The 23,678-nt window shown below is 38.0% G+C and overlaps 1 protein-coding gene across 1 annotated transcript; it reads right to left on the reverse strand.

Annotated features, from left to right (window-relative positions):
* Positions 1 to 221: 221 nt before the first annotated feature.
* On the reverse strand, positions 222 to 23,678 carry ALG6 (ALG6 alpha-1,3-glucosyltransferase). Its single transcript, XM_075097376.1, has 15 exons — positions 23,590 to 23,678; positions 20,590 to 20,701; positions 17,239 to 17,323; positions 13,644 to 13,733; positions 12,638 to 12,726; positions 10,296 to 10,378; positions 9,534 to 9,598; positions 7,027 to 7,212; positions 6,397 to 6,532; positions 4,246 to 4,331; positions 3,599 to 3,683; positions 2,413 to 2,483; positions 1,337 to 1,405; positions 991 to 1,189; positions 222 to 720 (listed from the first exon to the last, which is right to left on the reverse strand). The coding sequence occupies exons 2-15, from the start codon at positions 20,669 to 20,671 to the stop codon at positions 523 to 525; spliced, it is 1,524 nt and encodes a 507-aa protein (XP_074953477.1). The 5' UTR covers positions 20,672 to 20,701; positions 23,590 to 23,678; the 3' UTR covers positions 222 to 522.

Consider the following 23,678-nt stretch of genomic DNA (forward strand, 5'->3'; position numbering starts at 1 on the left):
AGGATGAACTGCAGTGTGCCGTATGAAACAGCGATGGAGGGCAGCGCCTGACTACGCAAGACAGTTTGTGTCATAAAACAACTCAAGACAACCTAAGAGCTACCAGTCATGAGTTTCTCCTTAACCTGCACTACTATACTTGCTTACGCTTTTCATGCGGGGAAATGCATAAACTTAATGCTAACAAAACTGCTTGCTGTTTTGCTAATACAGCCAGGGTATTTTAGCATTAATTCAAAATTTGGTCCTTTATTGGGTATTTTAAGTTTACAAATGGTAACAAAAGTATTACACTTCTGAAGAAAACACACCAAATCAGATTTCCAAGTGCTCTTCAAATTACTTCTCTCTTAAAACAGTCTTTCATTATTTTGTGTTTAAATGTGCGTAACGTGTTTCCTGATTTTCATTAGGTTACAGGAATTGCATTACATCACAAACGGGTTTACCTGCAATGCCAGACACTGTTCACTGAAAATACTCTGTCCTTTCACAGTTCAGTCCTTGACCTTCACGGGTTGATTAACTGATTTTCTTCTGAGTTCTACTATTCTTTGAGTCCCAGAGTATAACAACATTAAAATACACCAAAAATAATAAAAAGTGTAGGCAAGAAATAATGGACACAGACACAGGGAACAAATCCGGGAGCCCCTGTGGAGGATGCGCTGCAGCGCTCAGTACAGACAGGATGCCCATCAGGGTTACGGAAAGAAGAAACTGCAAGATAAGGAATGACAGATTAGCCAATGGTGATTTAACACCTCAAACGAGTAAGCTGTTTCTTTCATAACTTGGGTGCTCTGTATTCTTCAATCTATACATAGATGACATTGCAGAAAAAAATTATAGCATACTTCTACACCAAGATAGCGTGGCTTTCCCTGTTTGGGGCTTTATAAACAGTCATGGACATAAAACTGGTTTATGCAAGTACTTCAGTACCACGAAGAGGTGCAAGTAAGAGTTATAGGAATTAAAATTGCTTACCAGACTCCTGACAATCTTGGGAAATGACTTAAACCAAGAAACATATCCCTTCAGGGAAAGGGAGAATGGTTTCAGCTGCAGGTCCTCTGCTGAAGTCTTCTCAAATATGGAGAAGGAAGCCACGCAGACTGACAGGAATGCCAGCATCGTCACGGCGTAGGGCAGCAGCAGGCCGTCTTTCAGGAGAAGAGGCAACATACTGTTGAAAAAGAATCACCCGCAGAAGTGAATGCACAGTCTGAGTTATATTTCAAAGAATGTGAAGAGAAGAGGAAAAGAATATATTTATTTACTAGAATCGGTGAATAACTCGGTTTTAAAATCATGTTACTAGTATCCAACTCACCTGAAAGTTGATACAAGTAAAAACCATGTAGCCATAAAGGGGATTTCATTTATGATTAAGCAGACTGGTCTAGAATGACAAGAGGAAAAACAGATAAGCAAGACTGAAGTGATGGCACTTTCTCCTCTCAACCTTTCACCTGGACGCTGCGCTCACGCTCCTCCGGAAGGTAGAGCGGAGCTCTGCCCTGCACTCCCCGCCAACACGGGCTCAGAAAGTCCAGGAACAGGCAGTGCCCAAAGCGCTGCTTCCCTGCCGGGGTGCCCTGTTCCCTCTGACACCCCACTGAACCCTAATGCACAAACACACTGCCCTGTGCGGGGGCCTGCAGCAGGAGAGTCGCTCAGCAGGACAGTTGCAGTGTGCTCTGCTGGCACACACAGCCAGGTTAGTGCCCACGCTGTGCAAGGCTTTTTGTCAGCTTTGAGGAGAACCTGTACTGCAACTGCTAGACAACTGCTGGTAGAGGTGACAGGAGTTCTCTAACCACCAGTTTAGCTTTCCTGTCGGGCATGAACAAGAAGCATTAAGAGGGCTGCCTCTCCAAATCTTCCTTTATCAAATGTTACTTTCAGGTACATGTAGGACAGCCACACAGAAGATCACAGCTGCATACTGCCCCTGCTGCCCTCACCACCTTTGCAGCAGGGGATGGGACAAACACACCTTACTGACAAAGGGAGAAGACCCCTTTACTGATGCTGGTAGGGTGGTGTCAGCAGCCCAGTTCAACTAACCACCACGCTCCGGCCTTGCTGGGCTGCTAAGTACAAGACTCTGCTGTCTACACCAGCATCACCTTAACAAAGCCCACAGCCAGCATATCCCTGGACAAACAGCTATGGTCTGTGCCACGCAGTACTCCAGGAAATGCAGCCAGAACACTGGCCTGGAGAGATGAGCAAAGCAGGAGAGACCAGCGTGGCTGCATTTATATACTTTCACTTACAAGTTATTCAGAAAACCAAATGTGTAGTTTTCAATATCAGATATATTAGTAAGTGAGAAAGCAGCATGCAAGAACAAGATGAGGGAAAGAAGATCAAAATATATCTACAGAAAAATAATTTACTTACACTGACACTAGAAGAATAGATTTTTCATGTACTTGAAAGGAGAACAGGAAAAATGACAACGCACAACTAACCTTAGAAAAGGAAAGCAGAAATGTATCAGTATATGTGACTGCAGTGCAAAGCACTGCTGGCATAGACTTTACATGAATGCACGAGTTAAACAATCCAATTTTTCTAATTAAACGGCTACATTTACTCCAGTGCAATTTACAAGTACACAGAGCTGCTTCTGTAACCACCTGCCCATACAAAAAAAAAAAATACATTGTTTGAAAGTCTACCCAGAATTATTGACAAAGCATTTCACGTAAAGAGCCCTCGCTCTTGCTTGGCTTTACTGACAAGGGTATCCCCACCAAGTAAACACAATATTCACATACATAAGTGCTGGCAAAGTTCAGTTGTGGCGAGAGCTACCCACCTTTTTGACATAAAATTTTGCTCATCATCATGAACAGCCAATACATCAAAGTAAACAGACTGTCTTTTTTTCCACCAAATAAAAAAAAAGACTATAAATATAAACCAATTCTTAGAAAGGATAAATGTTAAGTTTAGGCAACATTGCAATAAGCTCTCGAACAGTACTCTCATAAAATTAAGAATCGAAATTATCTTGTAACTCTTGAAACCTTAGGACCAGCTCCATATAATTTTGATTTCAAGGAAAACTGATTTTTGCATGTAAGTCATGTTAATGTGCTTAAATTCAATGATATATGATGACTAAGAAAAGGCAAACATTTGGGAAAACAGTATCATTTTCTTTTCAAACTGCTAATGAGCTTACAATGTCCATCTTGGGACTTTTTATTGAATTTTGCAGTCAATGCAGTAGGAAAAAACTAACACTTTGGAAGCTCAACAAAAAGAGGAGATATTCCAACTCTGTATGAAGCTTTAATGGGTACAAAATCTTCTAAAGGCCCTTTAGAGGACAATAATAAAAATACAGCATTAAATAAAGAAAATTGAGGCTAAGGAAAAAGTCTGGATTTAAAAGACAGGTCAGACGCCCCCTCAGACATATGATAGCAAAACACTTTTTAGCCAATCTCTTCAGCAGAAAGAGAACAGCATTTAATAGTATGCACACTTCTGCACATTGCAGCAACTGGAAGAAGAACTGTTGGTCACACACCAGTGCTGGATCTAAACCAAGGAGCAATTAAAAACATACACTTACCAAAGCAAATTTAAATCCTCGGAGAGAAGGCTGGACGGTTAGTTTTATACAAGTAGGAAGCAGGCTCAGGAATGTTACAGCAAAACTAACAAATTTTGTAAGAACAACAGTTTTAATACATGAGTACACCCACAATATCATAGAATCACTTTTGAAAACTACGTAAGTTAGGAATTCAATTGTAATTTTCAGAAGTACGAAATCACTCAAGGAGACTCAATTGCAAGAGAAGAGCACTGAATGGTCTTCACTGACATAAGTGCTTTTGAAAAAGGAATACAGCATTTCCATTAATATTTCAGACTCTGCAGACCTCAGCTTGAATTCTTCACCTAGTCAAAAAATAGAACTGTGAACTCTGACTTCTAAGAGCACTAAGACAGGTAATTCATGCAAATTTTAACTCAGTCTTAACCAACCAAGTAGCTTAAATCACTATATAAACAAACAGGAAGTTTTTCAGTCATAAACATTCCTAACAGTTCTTAGGCAAACTCTTATCACTTGGGAGAAACGTATAGTACAGGAAAGAAGACATTTTTTCAAGATTGTAAACAATTCTCATAATTCTTTGACAAAAATTACTCATTTTTGCAAAAAAATTATGCAAATAAAAACCAATCTAAAGCATTTCAGTTACGTCTTACCTGAGTTTTAGTTGAGTCTGAGGTGATACTGTGTTCTTTATCTTTATAAGGACACTTAGACTGCACCAAATATTGGCTACTTTATCCTGGAAGGGGGGGGGAAAAGGTAATCAGTGATAATTACATTAATTTAAATGTATTTGTGACTACAATGGGGCTTGGGAGGGACTGTTGGGTTTTTACTATGATACTGCAAAAAGACACTTGCAGATATACCTCATATTCTTTGATGTACTTTAAATGATTCTGATCTTCAAAAATGGAAAGTTTCAAGAGACTCATAATTGAGAAATAGTTCTTCAGCACAAGAGACGACTACCTAACTCATGAGATCACACATTGTGAAAATAAGGCTGTGAAACTATCTGTCCCTGATTAAACACTGGCATATATGAATCTTTTTTCAAATGTGAAGACATTCTGTATACTGCCACATTTCATTACATACCTGAATGCATTTAGCTGTGCTTAGTGCTTGCTAGCAATGACAGAGTTAACCTCTAATAAATCAAGAGGTCTAAAGACATTAGCAGTTGTGCTAGGATCACTTTCAAAATTAAATTTGTAACTACAGCTATCATGCTCCTGAAACTCATCCCTAAACAGCTGCTTGAATCACAGCTGTGTAGACATAACAGCAAGAAAGCTACTAACACCAACAACTGAGCCATCTTCCTCACGTGCTCACTAGCAATACAGAATATGCACTTCAAATTTGCTGAGGATTACAAGTGAACAGAGGGTTTGGCAGCACCAGCAAACACACAGGACGCCCACTTAATAGCCAATACGAGCTTACAACCGTCAGCATTTGTTCTGCTTCTGTAAATGGGAACCAATTCAAAGAACCTGTTACATACACCCCAGTATAGATTTACTGCGCATTGCTTACGTGGACACTTTCTCATTTTATCTAGATTAGCATCCTGCAAGTCACTCCTCTGATCAACTCAGAAAATATTTGGGCTAATATTAGACTAAAATCCTTAAGCTCTTTCGGACTCACTGGTTATTGTCATTTAGATTTTATTTTTAAACTTCACACTGAATAAAAAGTATGGTGACCTAAAGTATTTATTTATAAAGTTCAGATAATACCCAAGGAATAGGTGTTTTTGGTTTGGGGTTTGTTTTATTGGTTTGGGTTTTTCTGGGGGGTGAGGGATGTCATCCTGGGGGGAGGCGGCGTTCATTTTTTTTTAATTAAACTAGCAGAGAATACACTAAGAACAATTCCATACTGCTGCCTAAATAAAATGCTGCCTTTGGTACATCAGCATTAACTTTTGAAGAAAAGTGCCAGTCATTATATTATTTATATCTAAAAAGTCTAAAAGAAAACTTAAGATGAACCAAACTCTGTAAGCATTTGCTTCAATCCCTGTGACACCAAAAACCAGAAATTCAAAGCTTCATTTTATTGGTTAAACTTGAAGCTGAGAATCTGCTTTTAAAAGTATAATATTAAAGACCTCTGCCCTAATTAGGCAAAACAACAACCCCTCAATGTTACTTGGGAAATGGGTACTCTTTCTTTCATCAGCGAGACTCCTGTGACGTCAGCATTAAGTAAATGAATAATCGCTTTACTGGATGAAGGCTGCGGTACTCAGCACCTCGCAGCATGCAAATATCAACAGCCTCAGGGAAAGTAAAAGCAGAACTGGCCTAAAACTTTTGGAAAATATTGTGAAAACTTGCACTGAAAATACAATGTGTGTCAAAAAGAAGGTTCTAGGCTGCACCCAAAACACAATTTTAAATTTTTTTTTTTTAAATAACAAGTTCCTTTGAAAGTAGCTGAGCAGAAATGAGAGACTGAAGCTGTTAGCTTTTAAGGTTACATCTTCTGACACTGTCAATTACTATGGAATCTATTTCAATGGAAAAATGTATGGATTGAAGTATGGGTTTGATGATGGGATAAGTGTTGTCTACTCGTATAATATCCTGGAAGATGCCAGCTGAGCTGGGGTTAAATACTGGATTAAATAACTGGCAAGAAATGACTGCTAAAGAAGGCATCTCAAATTACTAGTTCTGTGGCGTGTCTCCCACATGAAATCCCTAAAGGTCACGATGAAGGTTTCTCAAAGGATCTAAGAATACAGAACATTTACAGTGGGGTGGGGGAGAAGAAAACATGCATGCCTCAAACAAGCCTCGGTCAATGGGAAAGAGCCTTCTGAGTACTTGCATCATTTGTTCCATGTCGGTACAGAACGGGAGCCAGCAGACAGCGAAGGAAACCACCACTGTCCCTGCTATTTTAGTTAACAATACTAATCTGCAATCAAGAGAAAAGATTACATCAGAAAAGACAAATCCAGCTACTGGTAACAAAAGTTAGTTCTTAGTTTGTAGCATAAATCTTTTTAAAAAAGAGATACAGAACTGAAGGTAACAAGTCTAGCACAGAAAATTAATCACCCCCAGATTAGTGAGAACAAGTCCATGAGAACCACATTGCTACTACTGTCAGGCTAATCTGGTTGCCCACTGCAGCCCATATTTAATTTAGCTTACAGAAGAAAGAGTGCTAAGAAAGGACACCTTACCAGATTTTGTTTTCTTTTTCCAGTGGAAATACTCAGTGTAGATCTCAGCAATAAGTGTTTATTTTGCATGAGGGGACTACATTACACAGGTAATGTATTGATACGTACTTCCACTAGAAATTAATTCAGAAACGACCACATGAAAATAAGGAGAATCACATTCTCAATGCCAGGCTGCCTGGGCATATTCTTGAGAAAGATAAAATGGTCTAAAGTCACTTACCCCTTTCCTTTCAGCCCCTTCTTGAAGCACTTTCCAAGTAAATAGCAAAAAAAAGGCAGAGAATGGTAGAGTTCCATTTGCTTGTAATTTAAGGCCAGGCAAAATGCCACTGACCCCAAAAGGTCCCAGTCATAAGACAAATAAAGCACACCCCACAGAGCAAAGCCAAGGCTCACTGAATTGTATATGGTTTTTTATGTCAAGGACAAGATATACATCTTAGCACTGGAAGTCAGTAATGAATGCCCTGGGGAACAAGTGTAAACTAGCATGCAAAATAAGATTTTCCAAGTTAGTTTTAAAAGCACATTGCCAGTTGTGACTGTTGTTCACAGAAATAATTTTACTTCTATTTGAAGTGTAATTCCTGTATTTCCAAGGCTTGATTCAAAGCCTGCACAGGCAAAAATGAGGACAAACAGTGTATGTGCATGTGTGCGTTAATTATACACATAACGTATACTCCAGTCAGCCAAGCTTTTGCTGACAGTGACACTACTTCGTAAGACACATCAGGGTAAATATTTTTTTCTTGGTGTTTACATGATTAGGGATAAAGCTTTCAAGAGTGTCTCCTCCCAGCTCCCCAAAGATATATGCAGAATATTCAAATATGTCCGTATTTAAATTATATACTATTTAGTTAAAGGACTCCTGAGGTTTTCGTGATTATATTCACAATGCACCCTCATCCATGACCAGTTCCCTTCACTGCTAATACTGTACAAACAATGAATAATAGTTCCTAAAAGCAACATTACTTCCTTATGACTTTGAGAACAGGTTCCCAAACTCAGTAGAGTTTGAAGAGACTAAGCTACACTTACTGTTAAATTGCAAAAGAGACTACCTTTGTCTTTTACTCTTATTTTTACACAATGAGAGAAACCAAGTAAGAGATACTTGTCAGAAATTTCACATTTTGTTTTCTCTTTGTCAATATAAATAGCTGTGATAACACACTCAGATTGCCTAGGTTGTTTTCAGCTCACTCAAATTTCCCACTCAAAATCACTACATATATTTGAAATCTCATCAACAAATTGTTACACCAAAAGGCTGTGATCTTGCAGAGACCTGCAGCAGCACTTAAGGTTAAGTAAATCTACTGACTTCTCGGGAGGTGGTCACAGATAGTGAAGTTATTCACGTAAGAGGCAGAGGGCTGGATGAGACCACAGGAGACTATGCAGAACATATGTCTGCTTCAGCACAGTGCCTGCTGCACTTCTGCACTTGTGTCACTCCTGGCATGAGGTTTGCTGAACCTCTTCAAAAAAATCTAGGTGCTGCAGATTCTACAACATGCACAGATAGTCTTGTCCAGCATTTCACTGTAACTATGGTTCAAAAGATTTTTCCATGTATTTAAAAAAATCCAAATATTTCCTGGGGTAACTTAGAGCCGCTACTTCTTGCCCTATCCAACATAAGTCACACAGAACAGATAATCGCCTTACTCTTTGTACGTCTTTTACATATTAGAAAACGAACTAACCCTGTGCTGCCTTCTGACCACCAGCTTCTCTCACCTAAGATGAGCTGCATTCATTCCCATCCCCATTATTGTAAGTGATGTCTCCAGGTGATCTACATCTTTAATAAGTCAGGCCAAAAAGAATTTCAGAATTCCTGAACTGTAACTCAAATATCCAAGAATGTTATGAATTTTTTTCCTTCCAAATCTGCCTTCCTGTCAGGCATGAATCTTCCAAGTTCACCACGCACTCTCTCAGAAGAAAACCACAAGTTAGTAAACTATTTGATTGTCAAAACTTCATTCAGTGGTAGACACTGAGATTCAGTATCTCTTTGGAATATTTAAATATCTACACTTATTACAACTCCAGGATTGCATCCCTCTGGCTTGACGGCCCTAAGCAGCACAGCCTGGAGTAGTCAGCTAACAGCATTTCCTTGTTGATGTGCAAAACAAGCATAAACCCAGAAATCTTATTTTAAAAGACCCACCTGTAAAGGTGTCTGCCACCAATATTAACTGGTTAGCTCTGATGGCCTAACTCGTATTAGATGGCAAGCTTTTAAATGGTTAGGCATTAAGTGAGGCGAAACCAGTCTCAGGTAATTGTGAAGGCAAGACAGAATAGCACGTTTTATAGAACTAAACATTTTAAACAACTACACTTGACACACTCTTCTGCAATCTCAAAAGATCTAAAGTGATTCTCTTTCCAAACACAAATCACAGGAGCACAAGCCGTCGTTCTATTCACTGTCATAATACCATTGACATTTTCTGCAATAAAGTGACTGACAGAAATTCAAGTTTGAGGCACAGGAAGAATGCTACTCATGTTCGGATTGATTTGTCCCAATGTCAACTATTTATCTCCAATATATTTCAGACTTAGAGTTTTCTTTACTGAGGGGCAGAAGACCCTCAGATGTCTTCATATACAAATGTAACCCTCTTCCCAGCTAATGACAGGTACTAAAGAACTGTTACTTTGTAAATGGAAATTCATTTCACTGCGGAACAAGGATACTGGAAGTGTCCATGGTCAATAAGAATGAGGCCTGGGTAAAGTAGTATACAGAGAGCACTGGAAACCTGGAAAGAAGGATCAAAAAAGAGCAGGGAAAATAATTACTTCTAAGTTAGACATTAGACAGAGGAAATTATACTACTTCTCCAGTACAAGAATTTGCCTCTCCATGGTGCATCCTATATATAAGAATCTTCTTCTCTACAAGTAATCATTTGTCAGTAATATTTTGAGGAATAAAAAAGGATAAAGGTTTTCTATAAATAAGAAAATATTGAATGGGGACCAGCCTGCCCTTTGCCAACCAGCTCAAAGATTACCCACACCCATCTTAAAGATTGGAACCACTCCAAAAATCAGAAGACTTATTATTCCAAAATGTATTGGTTCTATCATAAGGAGTGTGCAAGACAAAGCAGTTCCTAGATTCCCCCATGTCACAGCACAAATCTTGCTTCTACTACCCAAGCAATAAATTCAGAAAGAAATATAATTCAGGAGTTTGTGGTTACTAAACTTCAGAGCATCTTGTTATTGTTATTGAAAGCACTAAAATAATTACTGTAAGATAACTTAGTGGCTTTTTTTTTTTTAACTGAAAAGCCTTTAATATGAGATATACTGATTGTCACCAGTTTTACAACTGAAGCCATCGCCATGTTCTATATGTTAACTAACTCTCATACTGTTACATTTCTACCCTGTTTTAACAGTATGCTTTCTTTGGTCTTTAATTTACACACACACACCCCAAATACTTGCCTTCTTCTTAGTAGATGTTTCTTTCAAGGAAAAACAATACAAAATAACTGCAGGAATATAAACCAGCAAATCAGCGACGAACACTGAAAAATAAAGATTAACTTTACACTAGAATCCTCCCACATACCTCATCTTAATGCTATTCAAGTTGTCTGTTTTCATCTGGATTGTGAATCTTTAGCTCTGCTTCTTAATGCTCCACATCTTGGTTGTATTTGGTGTAAAAAAATCTCAGATTGTAATAACTACACAATGTTGGAGTGAGACTAGTTGCCTACCTTTTGAATGTGGGGTTTGCATCTGTATCCTCACTGAAAACTTCACTTTAGTAATTCAATTCAATGGAAGTTCAAAGGTCATGTGACTATAGTTTCAGCTGAATCTGCTTTTTTATCGTCTCACATTGTGTTACAGTATGCTTCATTGTTTCAAAGATAGCTCAGGTTTGGCAATTACACCAAAGCTAATTTTTATCAATTGTTTTGGGAACAATAAGGAAAAAATATAGGCAAATAAATATTAAAATATCAGAACATTCTTCATTAGAATAAACTGGGTATTTCCACTTCAAAGGACAAAAAGAAAAAGGTCTACAGAATTTGATCTTGTTAATGGTTCTAACTCTATCAGTTCTGATGTCCAAAAGCTGCTGCTTCCATGTGTTCAGCTGTTTTGGCTTCTGGCACAGCCTCAGTCAATAAGGGGGCACACTCTAGTTCCTCACATGCCGAAATGAGAGAAGGCATTCTTAATTCTCAAAAGAAATCGACTATGACTAGATCCAGTCAAGTTGTTTGATGGAAAAGATAGTCTGGAGGCAGAATTAAGACGTTCTAGGTAGTTACAATCTCCAATGTATCTGTGTGAATTACTAGTAACATACATAAATAGACTAAAACTCGTTTTTTGGTTTTGATCATCTGCCTACAGCAAATATATGTAAGAGAGTCAACAAGAAAATAGAACCAGCCAATAGAATTATGCCAACTCCTGCTCGTGCTTAAACCACCGGGCGAATTCTTCTTGAGTGTTGTTTTAAAAGCCTGAGAAAAATCTCAGCTTATTTCTATAAACCTATTTCAGGAAATGTGCAATTATTCTAAGCCTGAAAGCATACTTCACCTCTTTTTAGTCAGAGGGTTTAGAATAAAATGTTTAAAGATACCAGTTATTCAGTGATGAATTGTTTTGCAGGCTTAAGCCACAATTAAACAAATATGCCCAAGGCGTTAGCAAAACAAATACACTGACACTTAAAATAAAGGTGTAATACCAACAGCTGACATCGACCATTTTGAATTATTTTAATGCATTCTTTTAATGGCTATTGTTAAAAAGTATTTATCAGTTCTCCTAGATCCATCAGCGGTTTGTCAAGTGAGTTGTTTTCAAAATTAATAAAGACCATTTCAAGGGTAATTAAGTTCTAGTGATTTTTTTTTTTTCAATTCAATCAATTACTAGAGACCAGACAGAGGTTTGTGAAGTACAGAAAAAGCTACTGATGAACAACAAATTCTGCTCTTGTAATCAGAAAGCATTTTGTGGGACTCTAGTGTTATGCAAAGCAAAAGACAGATTTAAAATTAAAAGAGAACATTAACAGGGTAATATGGCATCTGCCATTGCTTAGAGAACGAGAGCTCACTGGCCACATTGTTTGCTGTCCTACTGATACAGCTACTGAATTAAGTTATCTACAAATTTCTTCATACCCTTCTTTCATCCTTTTCTTTGTAGAGACAGTTGAAAATAATCAAATGGTCAGAAGAGTGACTGCGGGAAAAGGAAATTTAGGATAAAAGTGGTAAAATACATTTTAACTTCTTTGTTAACAGTTTTATCTCTAGGAAGCAGTGACCATTGGAAAGAAAAGTGACATCTTTAAAAATATCAAATCTCTCCCCCTTTCAGATGAAGTATACAGCTCAAAGATCTCTGAAACCTCAAGAGGTTGTTAAGTCAGTGAACGCAAAATAATTTTATAATAAAAACCAAGCTAAGCTGAAAATTAAAAACATATTTATCAGAATGGAAGGGAAAACAATACTATTGTTAAAACTAAAAAATGGGTCTATGCTACCAAAAAAGAAAGTAGCTTTGGTTTAGAGTTTCTACAGAATCAATTGGGCTGAAAACTTTTTTATATATTTTCTATTTATCAGCTTCACAAATGATGGCAGAAAAGAACACAGGAGTTTCATTCATAAATGAACCTGCAAAGCCACCCAAGTTAAAGAGCTGAGAATAAACTGGTAAAGACAGAAGCTGCATGATATTAAACATATTAAATTAGTGAGACAAATCTGTACGACCATACTAAGGAAATATAATTTTCCTACCTGTTGTACGCATAAATAACTTATGTGGTTGACTCTCATACCCCCGAGATGTGTGCAGAGCAATCCAATCAGGATTTATTAACTTTGCACTGTAAAACAAAGTATAGACACATCAAAACGTAGACAGTTCTCATTTCCCTTTACACTCCTTTAGCAATAAAGATGACATGCACAGGAACATATTCCAAGAATTAAGATGAATGAGAAGAAATATTTCAAAGAGCAATAATGATCAATGAAAGATTTTCCTCACCACTAGAACAGTTTACACTATAGACTTTAGCTTACTATTTCACCATTCAAAAAAAAATATTTGAAAACATTAAAAATGGAATACAATATTTATTAGGACAAGATAACCACCTTCAGTCTAGTTCCACTGACTTTTAAAAAAAAACAATTGTAAATACCTTTCATACTTAAGTATTAAATATAAACCATTTACAGTTCACATAGATGCCCCACATAACTGTGCCTGTGCACTTTAACCTACATTCTTATTCCATAAGTCTCATTCCAACAGCAGTAAAGCCCTTGTGGAAAAAGTGTTCCAATAACAGAATTCTATTTACATGATATCCAGTCATCAAATGTCACTTGGGCTCTCAATACACGAGAGCTTTCCCATAAGACGCACCCAATTCCTACAGAACTTTTCTCTGTGCATCACTGATCCGACAGTAACTTATATAGAAAGTTAGATATCTAAGTCACATCTAAATCTAAAATTTACAGACCTGGCAAAAAGAAGAATGTAACCCTTCAGTACCCCCTGCAATAACTACAAGACAGAAAAATAGCAGTATTAGTTTTAAGCAATAGGGATACACATAAAAACTATTTCCCTAGCTTTCAAGTAGCAAACAATACTCATCAGCTGCCCAGATTGACAGTTTTTAGCTACTAGTTTCTCTCTTCAGGAGAGAAAGGGAAAAAAGGGAGGGGGTAGAGAAATGAATTTGGTGTTTTGTATTCTCCACAGAAGTATTTAAAATAAAGAACTTACATATAAGCACACACAAAACTGTGATAGGCAGTAAGAGGTGGATAATCCAGGCCCCAGTACAGCAGGTTGTTATCACTTGTATTGAAGTACCTAAAAAAAAAAAAAACACAACTAAAGAAGGATCTACATTTCCAGTTTTGTCTCAACTCAAGGAAAAGGCTGAATATTAAACCAAATAATTTTATCAACGTATTCAAAAACCAGAAGTTTGCACCTTCTATATCTGCTTTATTTTACCTCACACAAAAAGAAATCTCAAGCAACAAAACCAAAGCAAAAGTGATTCAGAATACATTCACTTTTGTTTGCAAAACAGTGTAAAAAAAAAATCTGCTAAAGCTTACTCACCTGGAGAGGGAAAATCCTTTACATGAACAGAGTTTGACAAAAATCCAGAGACAAAGCCTGCACAAAAACAGTACATCTACTACTACTAGTACATCTACTGTAGCTCTAGATTTGTTTGTGTCATAGGCTTTGCGGGTCTCACCGGCATCTATAAACCAGACCTACATTTTTCATGCATGTCAATTATTCCAGAAGACAGCCATCAATTTGCCAAGAAGTAAATAAAAACAATGCAGTTAAAAGGAAATGTCAAAATAAATTTAATTCACTAGTGATTTTTCCTTATATTAATCCTAGATTCCCTTTTTTTTTCTGGACTTGGACAGCACATTTAATATGTGACAATGACTTCAGAACAGTTAAACTTTATCTGCTACTTTTTTAGACTATAACGTAGAAGCAGTTCACAACTTCACTACTCAACAGTCCTTAACATGAAAATTCTGAAAAAACATCAGTTGAAGTCACACTGCTGGAAAGCAACTGAACAGAAGTGGAAAAGGGTGGCATAACACAGATAAACAAAAAGCAGCGTAAGTCTGGAAGAAAACTATGCCACAGCAGGTGCACCTGGGCAATTCTGTGTGCATGAATATAGCAGTCGAGGGGCTAAAATGTTCCTTAGAAGGCAACACCAAGTTATCAGAGTAACACCTCCTGAATAACCAACACAAGGTCATGAACCGCAATCAGATATGTCAGCCACAACCACCTTACCTAGTTCTACCTCAAAACTCTGGCAGACCACATGAGAGAAAGGAAAAGGATTTTCCCATTTGTAATTACATTGTGGCAGTATTTCTATGGAAGGTTGGCAGCAGTTAATATTAGGTCACCTCTTCCAAATGAGTAACAGAGGCTTTATCCAAGGAAAACAGAAGTTACAAAAACAAGGCATCAGACCCTTTACATCTTACAGTGAAACAGGCTGACCAGTCTACTCTAACTGCCAAGGGGCAAGCTCTTGGCTTTACCAGTTTCTCTCTTCAAATGCAGCCAATTTTTCACATTTATTTTAGTAAATGGTATTTCTTGAATTTGTTATGAGCTGCCTGAAGTATCCTATGAACTGATGATAAATCATATTTCTCCAAGTTGCATCTCTGCTTCTTATCCTACAATTCAAGACTGCTCATGCCAAGGCAGTTCAGATTCTTCACGAAGATTGTAATAGTCTGCAACTTAATAGTAAACTTTCCAGGTTTCTGGTGTGGTTTTTGGTTTTGTTTTGTTTTGTTTTTTTTAATTTTACCTTCCATAACTCATAGTTTCAACAGAAAAAATAATCCCTACACCCAGTAATATTTAGAAAAAAAAGTCTTAATGGTTTTAAATAAGAGTACAATAAGAAAAGATATTCTTAAAGTAGCCTTTAATAAATAATGTCAAGGCTCTAAAGAATAATATAAAAAAAGGAACATTTAAATTCTGGCCCCTGGCTCAGAGAAATCTCACACAAGGAAACTAAGTACAAACCATATTGTAGTTTACCGTGGCTTTTTTTTTAATTAAATCTTTGGTTTGGATCAAAGACAATAAGCACAGAACATGAAGCTGCATTACCCATACATGCCTGTTTAGCAGTAAACCTGACAATTAAGTCTGTGAAAAGATCAAGAGATCTTATAGGACTATGTCCTCATGAGCACACTACTCTCTATATTTACCTAGACAAATTGACAGACAAACATGTGCTTGCTGCAGAGACAGCTTTTCTAAATACTGAACAAGTAACAGCACTAGAAGTGACTAGAATCTCAACTTCAAATTTGAACACTATTTTTAAACACCAGAGTACAACATCTTTTCACACTGTGTACTTCTATAATACAGGAGGGGAAAGACAGCTTAGTATTCTAGAATGTAATCCCTTGCATGTCAGCTGAGACATCCTTTTCCGAACACCCAAGACCACATATGACTTTGCTGTACTAGAGATTCAATTCCTAAAGCAGACCCAATACAAAGAACTTGTGTTATAAATAAAACGAAGGGCAAATACAACAAGACTGAGATGCCCAACTGCCAGCCCATAGGCTAAACCCAGCCTGCAACAGAGTTTCATCTGGCCCTTGGGAATGCCTAGAAATAATGACTACCATAACTCTTAATTTTAAGTACATGTAGTTCCACGTAGCAGAGTGGATCAAAGCTGCCAACTCTATTATACAGCTCTCCATTATCCCAACTCTGACACAATGAGGGGTTTAGCCCAGAAAAACGTAGAAGAGAAACGATAATACAGGTATAACGGGATGATCTGAAGTCACAATAGTCATCTGCAGAGTTCCACAGAGTGCCATACTTTCAGAATTGGCCCCTCATATATTTACAGAAATATAATTGAATTAATATTCTGTTCTGTCATATTGGTCTGTTCTCCAACAGATAGCTGAGGAAAAAATTACACAAAACAGAATGCCACTATTGCTGTTGGAAGATGACCTGGAGATCCACTGTATTCCAATTTGTGTTGTAGTATATATTTGGATTACATAATTTTTACCGTTCCACCCAAGCTCTAAGGAGTATTAGGAATAATGTCTAAATAAATAAAGTATTTGGAGTGATTTTCCTACTGTTTTAAGTGATCTGCACAAATTAGGTTCACTATGTTTACATCTAGATTCCAGGCGCCCACGTTTTAAAATCTATATTAAGAACATCAGTGTGAACAATGAACTTGCAGGTGTAAAAAACCACTAGCACCTCTAGCACGAGAATTCAAGCCTCTGCATTTACTGGGATGCCCTTGCCTTTTAGCTTAGGGGAGATGAGCAGAGTTCGTTTTGGTTTTTTCAGTGCTGATAATCATGGAAGTTTTTGTGCATTAGAGAACTGGAACTCAGGAAGCTGAACTGATTTTTTTCTAAACAAGGAGAACAAGCTTCTCTGATCTCTCATATAAACCTGACAGAAAATTGCTTCTTGTTCTTTCCAGTCAATTCAAAACAAAGCTGGAGCTTCACAGTAAGACCTACCAGTCAAAATATTTTGTTACAAAAGCTCATATCTAGCAGGCCAAAGTTCCAAATTTTAGCTTTTTTCCTTTTTCATGAAGAAAATGGTACCTCAGTCTAAGAACAGGGTGACGATATATTACCACAAAAGTGTTTTTAGAACTGTTCAGAGAACAGTGGAAGACATTGCACAGATCTTAACCTTAAAGGTATATTAAGGTAAGAAATGAACCAAAGTTTCATTACATTTACCCCTTTGTAACCTGAACTACAATAGCACTACGTACCACTGCCTGATGGGTAAATTGTAAGTAACTTCTTGCCAGTGTCTCTGAGCTTCATAGTCTCCATACATAGGTGGTTTTCCTGCACCTAAGAAGAGATGACAGTATTTAGGAATTTATTTGGTTTACACAGGTTGCTTTTTCTCCAGATATGTATTTGAACAATAATATATTACTAATTTTGTTCTCCATTCCTCTACGATATTTGAGAAGAAAACAGAGACCTCATCTGCTATGCAGTCTAACAGGGAGAGGGAAAGAAAAGAAGTTATGCGTTCTTTTGCCTTTCTGGATATTTCTGCGACAAGCATTTATCAAGATATTCCACTGTGAAGAACTGCTTCCTCAGCTGACAAAAAAAATCATTTCCAAGTGTAGATGAAAAATGTGGTACTTTCTCTGAAATAAGAAAATGGTCATAATGGACATCTTATACTGATTTTGTATGAACTACTATGCTTCCTTAGTATATAATAATTGACAACATTCTCACTTGTGTTTCAGCCGTGTCGTGGTACCTTGCTATTAAAATTAACAACCAGCCTTATTTTTAAATTTACTCAGAACTAGGACCCGCTGCAAGTCTCCCGATTACTCTTTCCTCTGTCGCCCACTTTGCAACACTAGCATGAATACTGTACCTCTCCCTTTCCCCATGATTGTTAATAGAGTTAAGATTAACCATTTACTAAATCAGGCCATTCAGTACACAAAATAGGTTTAGAAGAAGTTTTTTCTTATACTCTACAAAGCTTTCTAAATAACTGCTCCATTATGTTTACAGAAATTCTCTCTCACATATTTTTCAGCTGAGTGATTGTTATGTAGCAGTTTGGCAAGGCGGATTATGTTAAAGGACACTTTTCACACATGCATACGTAAGTCTCAGGAGACTAACATTTTTTTTTCTCCTCACAGAAAAAGGCTTTATCAATGCAAATACTTCAGATGTCTACTCATAAACAATTCCCTCAACGTAAGCCTAACTCTGATAATGGCAGTAAGTTAAGCATCTTTATCACAGAGTTTATTTACTTCTATTAACCTGTACTTATTGAGAACAGAAACTGGACTGATAGTACTTCCAGCAAAATATTGACACTAGCCAGACAGAGATTTAAGAGTTTCTTTAAAATATAGGAAAGCCATCTATATTTTTTTCACATGATCTATGTTTGTGGGAGTCACACAAGCTCAGAAGAAATGAGTAGGCTTCAGAATGATCAAGAGATCTTAATCCAAAGGTTCAATTACTAAAAGCCAAATGCAGCGGCTGATCACACAGCAGTTTGAGAATGCATATTCAGCTTCCATCTACAGCAAGCATCAAGGATACAGCCAAACAGAATTCAGAATTAATAAAAATTGAGTATTTTATTTTAGAAGGATCACAAATACTTTAGAGTGGTCTTACTCAGTTTTATTGTTACCTGGAAACAGACATTTTTAAGGGTCTGAAACTGCATTTCAACACAGGTATTTAGCTTCTACTCATTTTGCAGGAGTTTGGTAATGCATTAAAAAATTATGCATTAATCTATTAAGCCAATTTTTTTCCTCAGTAATTCTCCAAGACCAACTAATCTAAGGCCATCATGAATGGCAACCTTTCAAAACTAGGTATTAGTTATCTGCTTGCTCACCATCATGACCCTAATTTCAGAGGCAGGTCCAAAAGCATGCTAGATAGCAAGCAACAGAATGGAAACAATACAGCAAATCAACACTATACAGTAAATGAGGGCAGAATTAACCTCCTTGCTTCTGGCCATCCATGCCATGCATGGTTTCAGAGTATGTCGAATCAGCATTTTCACCAGAGTCTGCTTCAGAGAACGATGACTACTTCTAATCCTTTGCTCAGTTTTATTGCATTGAGCAGCAGTTAAAGCAAAACAACAAGATCACATCAGTTTAAACATCACCCTGCCTATTTTTTTTCCTTGCTCCTGTCATTAAAGGTTTATTACACCTGAAGGAAATAAAGAACAATAATTTCTGGCATACTTATGCATTTGACAGCTCTTTCTAACATTCAGATTTGTCTCTTTTTTCAAGCCAGTCAGTACTCAAAGTCAAGCACATGCTTTAGTAATTTGCTGGATTGGATCAGGGTCAGCTTTTTCTGTTCCAAAAGAAGTTATATGATTGTTCTGTATGAAACAAGATTAAATGAATTGCTATTAATTAATGTGAATTGTTATTTTAGTTCTGGCATTATATTAAGACTCTTTCAGAATTTTGATTTGAAATTAAATCAACTAAAAAAAAAATCTAGCTAGCAATGTAATTGTAAATACTTGCAGTGCAACAGAAATTTAATATTGTATGGCAAAAGACAGGGTGTTTGCTTTTCTGCATACAGATGGGTAGAAGAGCGCTTCAGTTACCTATAGAACAGATGTCTCATAATGGCATTTTCAGAAAGCAAACTCAAAATTAAACAATTGTGCAAGAAGGTATGCATGCAACTTATCTTCAAGCAAATTATCTTCAAGTACATGAAACCCAGGAGTTACCGGTTCAAAAATCACCAGAGTACTACTGAACAGCTCCAACTATTCAGGGTATGAGGCTCCCAATTACCTTAACAGAGAACCAGAGTTGAATCTGACTGAGGTTGTCATTCTTTTAGCTGATGGGGACTGAAAGTAATGGTTCATTAAAATATATATATATATTTGCAGAGAGCAAGCTTTGTGCAAGCTTATAGTAAGTATAGGAATGGCGTTGAGAGGTTTGAAAAAAACTGGCTAGTTCTTTGCAAGCATTATCAAATGGGGAGGAGAAAAACTCATCTATTAAAAGAATATAGCTCTAGTTCATGCTGTAAACAACCTTAAGGAATTACAGCTACAAGACAGAGTGTAATCGTTCACTCCACATCACCTTTGCACCGTCTTCATTATCACCAGTACAGTTTTATCTAAATATAAATTAAGTCTGTATCTGTTACAGAACTTAAAGGACAAGATTAAACAAATTGGACTGCAATAATATTCTGCAGCTACTGAAACAACAAAGGCATAGGGGTGAACAGCCAGCTGTTCTTTGGCTCCTCCTAAAACATTACTGACCATCACTTCCCCCCACGCCCCCAAAAAAAAAGCAGTGGGCTTTTTTTTCACCATTTTGTTCCAAGCAGCTGTGATGTTAATCACTGCACACTTCAGAAAAATAAGAACAAGGTATTATAGGAACCTTAGGGAAATAGAGAGGCACTAAAATATGACAATACTTGAAATAACACATTGCTTCCTAGTTATGATTTTACATATAAGTTTACTTTAATTTACCACAAGCTCCATAATTCACCTTCATGTGGTTGTTTTACAGACCGTGAACATGTATTACCTGAATAAGAACAAAGCGATACAGTCCAGCGTACAGTAAGTGCTAATAAAACAGTAATTGCCATTAAGCTCCACTTCTCCATAGCTGGTCTTTATAACAAGCCAAAAGGTACCTGGAAAAAACACCATAAACATTGCTACAATACTGTCCATGTTTTTGTTCCTTCGGCATTTAACAGCACTACTGACTGCCCTGGTTTCCACACACACACCCCCAGCCAGAAGCATTCTGTTACTGTCTTGTGCCTGGAAGCACACTGCAATCAGAAGGCGTTTTAAGTAGTGAAGAATTTCTAACCATGAAGCCAAACCCTCCCCAGAAGCAACTTCCCCCACTCCTGAGCTAGAAGGTGAAAAGGCATCTGACAAAATGCACAAAAACAACAGCAAGAAGGGTAAAAGATTTCAAACCATGTGTACACACACATACATTTAAGCATCATTTTGATAAGCTCCACACAATTTGCTATGCAAACATGTAGCACGTTTTACCTGTGAGAAGACAAGATGCTACAAGAGACCACCGAAAAGATTGAAGTGGTAGTCAAAATACTCATGCCAACCACGTAAGTTATGTAGCTCACAAACTAACATTTGCCACTGAACAAGAAAAACCTCCTCAAAACCTCCTAGATTAATAACTCACTAGGAAAAAAAATATTAACAAGCATGTAATTTTAAAAAGTGAGCAAATGTCCCAGTATTAAGATAACGCCACTTATTTTCGCGATTAAGAACACCACAGCCAAATTATGCAAAATGCAGATCTGGTATAGCCTTGTCTGTTGATTTAAATATATTCACAAATTATTTGAAAGTTAACTATATGCTGGCAGGTCTTATGCTCAACTAGGTACTGTCTGTTCTCCTGCAGCCATTATAAAAGCACAGAACCCATTGTAAACTCTGTATCATGCGTTCTAATTGCACAGGAATATAGTCATGAGCCAATGTAGGAATGCAAACTAACGATGAAAAATCCCTGGTCTGAGCCTTACTTCGGTCTCCGCAATATTCAAAAGGGGACTTGAAATTCTACCTCTCCTTTGCCAAGCATACACACACTACCGGTCAGCTACCTCTCCCTAGAGGATACACCAGATGAAACCTACCAGCCTCAAGAGGTCTCCTACCCAAAAAGGCAGGATTGATCTTCCAGCAAGCCTGCATACTAAGGATCCAGTAACAATAAGAAACATTGCTACATCTGTCTAGTTGAAGGCCACATTCATCAAACTCAGAAATCAAGAAACAGGAAAGTAATGATGTTACCCTATGCAAAAAAAACCCCCACTAATTATAGAATATACCAACTTTGACCCAGAGAATCAAAAATATTTTAGTCTGCATAATAAAAAATTTTGAAGAAGCTACTCCAGTCTTGACAGTGAGAGACAGCAGTAAATCCAAAGGCTGTACTTCTGCCACATCAGCAGCAGTAACGCTTCCCTCCACAGTCAGCAACAGATACATTACAGAAGAGTGGATGAGACTTGGTACAACTGCCAAAGACTTTGCTCGCAGAAGCAGCATCATCTGATTTAAGTGAGTTTAATATACTTGCTACTGCCAAAAAAAAAAAACCAACAAAAAATCCCACACAGCAGCAGTACTGAACTGCTGTTTTACTAACAGACAAGCAACATATAAGACATTTTAGGTTATTCTGTGCAAACTAAATCCATATTTATCTACTGTTCACAGAAAGATATGACCCAACACCACCACCAAGGGAAAAAAAAAAGTTACTTTAACAATATAAATCCATTACAGCAGTAGATCACCATCTATAGGTAGAAACATGAACACTGGTATTTGCATGCTTTTAATGCTACACCTGTGCCTAAACCACAGGATAGGCACATCTACCTGAATAAAAGACACTGAGGTCGATTCTGTACATCATTTTACCCTAAGTGAAGTCTCGTGCTTCCTAAACTTGGGTCCAGTAAGAACACAGTCCTATGTGACTTCCAAAATCAAGTGTCCCAAGCCTGGCCTTTCCTTTCTATGAAATACTCACATCTGCTCTTCCTTTCTACCTCCAGTTAGAATAACTATTAATTATACCTTCTTAATTCCTACATAATGCCAGTCTCACCTATAGACAGACCCCCCCCATCTCTGTTCCCCTCATTTACTTCTGCCATTCCCTACATTTGGAGTAACTGTCATTTTCTGGGGTATTGTCTTCTTTACCTCCTCTCAAAAGGAGTTCTTAAAATATTCTTTCCTATTTCTTTTTAATCTTTAATAACTATTCCATACCTCCTGAAACACAAGCCATGCTTTTATTAGACTCTAAAGCACAGATCTCTAATTTTTGCTATCCCATGGGTAACAATGTTAAACAAATAAGACTTCTCAGGAGAAAATAAAGCTGGTTTGGTCAGTCTCAAACTTTTTACCTTCTGCCTGTGGATGAGCAACACTAGAGGGTCTCTCAAGCAAGATGCCACCTGTAACCATAAGGTGAAAATCACAGCTCCAAAAAACCGCTATCCTTCCATGCTGCCTACTATGAAGGCTCAGATAAATAGCACCAATACAAACCACCCACTCCTTGCCAAAGGGAAGCTTACAGAGCTCAGGCAGAGATGCACGACCCTTAATATAACCCGTTGTTTTAAAACAGATGTCAGCATGCAACTCAGCAGCGTCCTGTTCTTCCTCAGAAATGAAAACGCTAAATGAAGGTTTCGTTTGTTGCCCTAACACCCGCTCTGTAAGCCTGCTGTCCCTTACTCCTGTTTATTTCTCAGATTCCCTCACTGACCCTGCTCCGTTCCCAGCCGCCTCAGGGAGAGGCAGGAGGGTGAGCTCAGGCAGAGGGACTTGCCCCCGGGCCTCCCCCGACGCCGCCTCGCCTCTCTCCCGCGCCGGCGGGCACCGCGCCTCGCCTCGCCTCCCCTAAACTCCCTCCCCCCCCGCCCCAGAGACCCGACCCCGCTCCCCTCAGCCCCAGCCGCCGCCCGCGCCCCGCCGAAGCGGCTACACCCACGCTAACACGGCCTCTCCGCCCGGGGCGGAGCAGGGCAGGACCGGGAGAGCGAGGCGGCCCACAAGCCCTGAGAAAAGGGAAGCGGCCCC

This window comes from Phalacrocorax aristotelis, chromosome 6 (assembly GCF_949628215.1).
Source record: "Phalacrocorax aristotelis chromosome 6, bGulAri2.1, whole genome shotgun sequence".
Classification (NCBI taxonomy): Eukaryota; Metazoa; Chordata; class Aves; order Suliformes; family Phalacrocoracidae; genus Phalacrocorax; species Phalacrocorax aristotelis.

Coding starts and splice junctions, on each gene's coding strand:
- ALG6 (XM_075097376.1), bottom strand. CDS start 20,671: ATGGAGAAGTGGAGCTTAATGGCAATTACTGTTTTATTAGCACTTACT. Junction 9,599..10,295: donor AAACATCTACTAAGAAGAAG/GCAAGTATTTGG, acceptor CCTTCTTTCCAG/GTTTCCAGTGCTCTCTGTAT. Junction 2,484..3,598: donor GAGGATTTAAATTTGCTTTG/GTAAGTGTATGT, acceptor TCCTTTTCTAAG/GTTAGTTGTGCGTTGTCATT.